Source organism: Rutidosis leptorrhynchoides, chromosome 7 (genome assembly GCF_046630445.1).
Source record: "Rutidosis leptorrhynchoides isolate AG116_Rl617_1_P2 chromosome 7, CSIRO_AGI_Rlap_v1, whole genome shotgun sequence".
In the NCBI taxonomy this organism is placed as follows: Eukaryota; Viridiplantae; Streptophyta; class Magnoliopsida; order Asterales; family Asteraceae; genus Rutidosis; species Rutidosis leptorrhynchoides.
Window position 1 is genome coordinate 42,102,064 of NC_092339.1, and position 7,341 is coordinate 42,109,404.

Consider the following 7,341-nt stretch of genomic DNA (forward strand, 5'->3'; position numbering starts at 1 on the left):
TTAGGACTCCCCGTTTCCGGTTTGCCATAGACCGAATCTTCATCAAAAGTAACATCTCGCGAATGAATTACTTTTCTAGCTTCGTTGTCCCAACAACGATAGCCCATTTCATCCGACCCGTAGCCTATGAAAATACACTTCTTTGACTTAGCTTCAAGCTTGTCTTTATCCGCATCTTTGATCTTCACATATGCATTACACCCAAAGATCCTAAGGTGACCATAACTCACCTTCTTACCTTGCCATTCTTCCTCGGGAATTCGGAAACCCAATGGTGTTGAGGGTCCCCTATTTATCAAATAAGCCGCCGTGTTAACCGCATCCGCCCAAAACATTTTAGGAAAACCGGCATGTAGTCTCATACTCTTAGCCCTTTCATTTAACGTACGATTCATACGTTCGGCGACCCCATTGTGTTGCGGTGTCTCCGGTACCGTTTTCAACATTCTAATACCGAGCTTTGCACAATGGTCTTTAAACTCAAGACTACCATATTCCCCTCCATTATCCGACTTCAAGCTCTTGACTTTCAAGTTAGTTTCATTTTCTACCATAGCTTTCCACTTCACAAAAGTATTAAATACATCGGATTTAGCTTTAAGAAAATAAACCCATACCTTTCGAGTGGAGTCGTCAATGAAGGTGACATAATAGCGAGAACCTCCGTGTGATTCTACATTGGTTGGACCAAACACATCCGTATGAACGAGATCCAATTTCTCCAACTTAGGTGCATTCCCCGATTTCCCAAAGGTCACCTTCTTTTGCTTCCCATATACACATGGTTCTCAAAACCCAAGTTCTACCTTTTTCAAATCCGGAATTCTCCCACTCGAAACAAGCATCTTCATACCCTTCTCACTCATATGCCCGAGTCTTCGGTGCCATAGAGTTGATTCGGACACAACATTAATCGTAGCAACCACCGTGTCTTCATCAAACACTTCAACCATATAAAGTGTTCCCCTTTTATGTCCACGAGCCACAATACTACTACCCTTAACCACCTTCCATTGGCGGTTTTCAAAAGTAACCGCGTTACCTTCATCATCTAATTGACCAACCGAAATAAGTTTCCTTTTCAATTTAGGAATGTACCTTACGTTCTTCAAAGTCCAATTAGAACCAAGAGTAGTCTTCAAAACAACATCTCCAATGCCCTTTATGTTGAGTTGCTTGTTGTCCGCCAATCTCACCTTGCCTTGATATGAACGAAAATTCTTCATCATGCTTTTGATATGAGTAGCATGAAACGAAGCTCCCGAATCCAAGATCCAAGACTCCATAGAATTTTCAACACTACACAAAAGTGCATCATCACTTTCCCCTTCGGCCAAGTTTACACCTTTCGTGGAACCATTTTTGCAATTCCTTTGAAAGTGCCCTTTTTGATTGCAACCCCAACAAGTAACTTCACTTCTATCTTTCGATGGATGCCTCTTCTTAGACTTCTTCCTACCCTTCTTCTCACCGCGTTCAAATTTTCTACCACGGTTGTCGGTACTTAACAAAGAACCGGATGTCGATTCTCCCGAGTTTCTTCTACGAGTATCTTCACCAAGAATCAAATCCCTTATAGCTTCAAACGCTAGCTTAGTAGTTCCCATAGAGCTACTAACCGCGGTAACCGTACCCGACCAACTTTCCGGTAATGATGAAAGCAAGATAAGTGCTTTTAGTTCATCATCAAACTTAATCTCTACCGATTCAAGTCTTGAAACGATATTATTAAATTCATTGATATGATCCGTTGCACTCGTACCTTCCTTCATCTTAGTATTAAACAATTGACGCATGAGAAATACCTTATTTGCAGCTGTAGGTTTCTCATACATGTTAGAGAGTGCTTTCAAGCAGGCAAACGTCGTCTTCTCATTCACAACGTTGTATGCAACGTTCTTAGCAAGTGAAAGACGAATAGCACCCAAAGCTTGACGATCCAAAAGCGTCCAATCGGCATCGTCCATGCTTTCGGGCTTGGTCTCTAACAAGGGTTGGTGTAGCTTCTTTTGATACAAGTAATCTTCAATTTGCATCTTCCAAAAGCCAAAGTCTCTTCCATCGAATCGGTCGATTCTAAACTTTCCATCTTCCGCCATCGTTCCCTTAACGGAACCTTGTGCTCTAGATACCAGTTGTTAGGATATTAGGACCCAAACAACGCTAGTAATTCTACAAGACTACTAGCCGAGTAGTGATTCTATCAAGATCACTCAAACCCACTTAATGAACGAAAGATAATAAATGCGTAAATGTAAGAACGACACAAGATATAACGTGGTTATATGCAATCGGTGTGATTGCTTTAGTCCACGGACCAACTAGAGAGTGTTTTTTACTGAGAATCTGTATGTGGTGTGTTACAATTGCATACAATGAGTTCTATATATAGGAGAAAACAAGAACACCATGACAACTAGCTAGGAATCTTCATCATGACAAGTAATCATCTTGTTTACCAACTAGCCATGCTTTCCACCTTGTAATGGCATGATCACAGCCCTAATTTTAGGTGTAAAGTGATTAACTTTGCACCTAAAGTGAAAGGATGCCAAAACATGCTCGGATGTAAAGGTTGCAACTTGCCAAATTGCTGACAGAGAGGCGATGCGCCGCATCTGAGAGGTGATGCGCCGCATCCCTTCAATTCCACGTTCCAGATTCATGTACCAGCACTCGATGCGCCGCATCGAGATAGTGATGCGCCGCATCTGACCCCTGATGCGCCATATCAGCTCAATGCTCCGCATCAATAACTCTCGGACTATTTTGCTCTATGAATGCGCCGCATCCATGTCAAGATGCGCCGCATTTGACTGCTTCACGCTTCCCGAACAGTTTTTTTTTTTTTTTTTTTTTTTCTCGTTTTGTATAAATGTCTCCATAATCTAACATTATCTACATTACCTTTTGTGTTCATGAAAGCTTTTGGAGTATGAATCTCCTTACCGGAAACTTCTGAACCCGAGAAGTGTTTTATGAGTGACTCATATTGTTCACTAGTTAGACCAGGTATTGGAGATGTATTGGTTCCTTCGGTAAACGCAGCCTTGGGTTTTGACTCATCACGTTTCTTGTTACCTGGCCACCAATTCGGATAACATATTTTCTTAAAACAACCTTCACGCAGATGCCCTTGTTTTCCACAAAGGGTGCATGTAATTTCAGTTGTATCATGTCGTTTGTTATCCTTGAAAACCTGCTTCTCACGCCTTTGATTCCTGTCTATATCTCGTCATGGTGTGAAAGTCTTGAATGCAGCAGACTCCATGGCTGGTTTCTTTTCCAAAGATATGTTCCTTTGGCGTTCATCTTCAGCAACAAGATGATAGGCATTTCCAAGGCTTGGTATGGGTTTCATGGCTAGGATTTGAGTTTTAATTACAGAGAACTGATGATCCAACCCCATGAGAAACTCATACAACCTTTCTTTATCTTTAAGTGCATTGATTTTCTTTCCGATGTCACATTTACAACCATCACCAGGAGCACTTTGGTACCTGCAAAACAGAATCTAATTCGTCCCAAATGCTACGTAGCTTCGTGTAGTACACTGAAACTGAACTTCCATTCTGATGCGCTGTCGAAAGGGACTGCTTTAATTCGTACGCTCTAGGGGCACTTTCTTGCCCAAATCGTTCTTTAAAATCTGTCCAAATCTCATAAGCAGATTTGGCGTATTTGACGCTGGTGCGAATTTCCTTCTCCATTGCAGTGGTCAGCCATCCCTTTACCATCGCATCCAAGGCTGGTATTCAGTTGATTCTGCATTAGGTTTTTGAAGTGAGCCATCCACGAAGCCCACCTTGTTCTTTGCGAATAAGAAGTTCATCATCTCTTGAGACCAATCCGCATAATTGTTGTCGTTGAGTGTTTCGTTTACTTGCATCTGTTTTGGATAATCCGATGGATGAATATACATCGGAGAGTTAGTGTCGATTGTTACACTCTTGGATGAGGTTTCTGTGTCGCCTGGCATGACTTTTGATTTAACTAATCAAGAAAACAAAATAAGTTTGCAAACTTATTTTCTAGTTGGGACGTAACAGAAAAAAAACACAACAATTGTGTTTCTTTATTTTACTCACGCAGACACCAACACAATGGGACGGTGATTTTTTTTTTTTTTTTTTTAATATTGAATCTCTCACACACAAACCCACAATCAAACAAGAATTAATGTTTTATTTAATTCTTGAATTGGTGATGATCTGTGCTACATGTACACGTGCAAATCGAAAACGAAAAGAGAAACAAGATTAACTTGTTACGACTCTTTGGGGTTTTTTTGTGTTTCTTTTCTTTTGAAGACCAACAATATTGACGTTTCGTAATATTGCTAAGACCTTCGATTTGGAGTTTGTGGTTTTCTTTTTGGATTTTTTTTTTTTTTTTTTGCCTGCTCTAATACCATATAAAAATAAGGATCGTATGAATTTATTCAATACCCAAAGATTGGTTTAAATACAAGATGAAATCATTAGAATAGGAAACCATCTCTTTTTATTCTTATGGAACAAGAAATATAAAAGACTAAATTAAGTCAATCTTTAGATAATCCTAGTTGTAAATAACTCCAATAGCTTTAGAAAAAGATCAATTTCAAGATGAGATATGGATACAATGTTTTGATTCGGTTATATTTCCGTTAGTTAACGATTTGTTAAACGTCGCTGAAGAAAAATCTGTGAAAGAGTATCGAAACATGGAAGGTACTCTGGTTTTATCGTTGAAGCTTTTGTCGAAAGCGTTTTTACATTCGTTACCGAGCGTTTCTCGTTCGATATCGTTTAGTAAAGTTTGGCTAGGGGTGTTAAATTGTATGGAGTGTTACACCAAGGTTAAATTCAGAGGGAAAAGAAGCGAGAATATTTACGAATTGGTCCCTGAGCTACTTAAGAATACACTGCTTGTGATGAAAAGTAAGGGAATACTTTCACCGAGTGATGGTGCGGGGCCCGATGGTGTTTGGGAGCAGACTTGGTTACACGTGAAAACGTTATCACCTTTAGTGCAGTCTGAGGTGTTCCCTGATGATGAACCACAGACCATGGCTGCTACTCCTGTTCCTGAGGTGGGTCTGGTTTAAATGTGGTTTTGGTTTGTTGGTTAGGTACAAATTCTGATGGGCTGGTTAAGGTGTAAGGTTTAAGACTTTAAGGTGGTGCAGGATCTCAAAAGAGTTATAGTTGAAGGTTCAGATATTTGTATACTTTTAGTAGATTGTATAATTGTGTAATTGTTGGTCTTAGATGAACCATGGATCCTGTTTTGATTATTGGTTGACTTTGACATTTGTTGCAATTTTGACCCATCAAGGTCGTATATAGAGTTTCCTCCAAATTATTGCATTGTTATATACTCATTTGTTGGTTAGCAAACTTTTCTACAAGTTCTTGAATTCCTGTTTCTGATCCAGAGCTCGAGTCTTTTTATAGAAGAAATAGCACTATTCATTTTCGTTAGCGGTAGATGAGGTATAATTTTGCATCTCGATTCTTGTATCTACATGTTCGTTTTGTAACTTATGATCAACGTTGTATCTACATGATCGTTTTTTGTGATAACGGATACAACCCGGAAAGCACCTGAACATAGTCAACAGGCAAGAACAACAGAACAATAATGAAAATGTATTAACTGCAATAAGCTACTCCATATATTATTTGTCTTTAATCATTTTAATGGAGTAGAAATATATTTTATTGAACTTTTTAACCGGGTGATTTCATAAAAGTAGCTCAAGTGATTCTAGTGAGGACATGTTTAATCCATATCTACGCTTTTACTATCTAAACTTAAAAAGTAAAAAGTGGAGGACATAAGTTGAAATTCATTAAGTTAAAATATTAATCATCTACGCAATGACTTTGAACTACTCACAAATCGGTTAGTCACTAATTAGTCGGGTCGCAAAACAATGGCGGAACCAGGAATTTTTATCACTGGGGGTAAAAAAATTTAAAACGTAGAAAGTTTTTTGGGCAAAAAATGGAAGTTTTTAGGGGAAAAATGGAGATTTTAGGCAAAATTTGAAGGTTTGTGGTCAAAATTTGAAGGTTTGGGGCCAAAATATATAGGTTTGGGGCAAAAAAAAATCCACCCGGGACAAAATCGAAAAATCCAAAATTTTTCCACTAAAATTTCAAAATCGACTGGGGCGGACGCCCCCTTGTCCCCACTTAAGATCGCCCCTGGTCGCAAAGCGAGTCAGACAAATAGGTTTAAAAAACACACTTATAATTTAACAGACTCGCGATGGCTCTGGACTATTTGGGAATGGGTTAGTCACTTTTAGATTAGTCGCAAAACAAGTCGGATAATTAAGTGTTAGAATGAAAAATACACTTTCGCATTAACAGTTGTCATTCAAAAATTTTAAGAAATATAGAGTTTGGGTGGAAGAGGTGATAATGTGGTACTAAAATATGGCGTGATCCCGATAATGAATTTGAGGTTGGTTTGGCGTAGGAACATCAAAGAAGACTCCATTGTTTACAACTCATTTTATTAAGTTTATTAATTTATTAATATTCTGATTCGTATATTCCCTGGTCTCTTAAGATTTGTTTAGTTTATTTCATACTTCTATTTCCTTATTTAAATATTAGGACTTCAAGTTGGTTACGTTTCTTTTTGTATATATACTCATATGTGTACGTAGGAGTTGATCTATCTTTTCAATAATAATAAAATTGTTTCTTTTGTTTTTCCAGACTCCTGCGAGAGTAATTGTTGACAAATCATGGTTGTGGTTTTGTTTTATTTGGTTGCGAAGAGCGTTTGTCTTCCAACGGATCTTTGTTCCTCATCAATTGGTATCAGAGCAATCGATCCACCCTATCATCATTCCGATTAGTTGGGTCTCTCCCACGTTTGGATTTTGATAGTTTATCCCACATATCTTAATTCGATTACTTGGGTCTCTCCCACGTTTGGGTTTTGATATCCTATCTAAAAAAAAAAAAAAAAAAAAAAAAAAAAAAAAAAAAAAAAACTGAAATCACTGTTTACGGCGTTACTATTCATCCGTCAGAAAGTACTGTTCACGCGTCAGAATTTTACTATTTGGTACTGTTCATCCGAAAAAAAAAGATATTTTTTCTTTTCTTGTTTAATGGTCGATAAGGGTAATCAAAGTCGCGATCTCGCTACCGCCCTCAAAAGACTCAAGAACACGTTAGATATAGTTAACAAATCTAACGAACGTGCAAAACAACGATGGCTTGCAGAAGAAACTCGAAGAGCTACTTATGATGCTTGGGTCGAATCACAACAATTCTATCAATATGAACTCCCACAATACCACCAACTTTCCGTCTACTATCAACCACAACCCTA

General features: G+C 38.4%; 1 protein-coding gene across 1 annotated transcript; it reads left to right on the forward strand.

The window, feature by feature from the left end:
- Positions 1-4,705: 4,705 nt before the first annotated feature.
- LOC139859144 (ARF guanine-nucleotide exchange factor GNL1-like) lies at positions 4,706-5,089 on the forward strand. The gene has a single exon (XM_071847947.1). It carries the CDS (start codon positions 4,706-4,708, stop codon positions 5,087-5,089), a length of 384 nt encoding a protein of 127 aa, XP_071704048.1.
- Positions 5,090-7,341: the final 2,252 nt, after the last annotated feature.

Bases quoted from the DNA above. Each gene is read 5' to 3' on its own strand.
- LOC139859144 (XM_071847947.1), top strand. From the start codon at position 4,706: ATGGAAGGTACTCTGGTTTTATCGTTGAAGCTTTTGTCGAAAGCGTTT.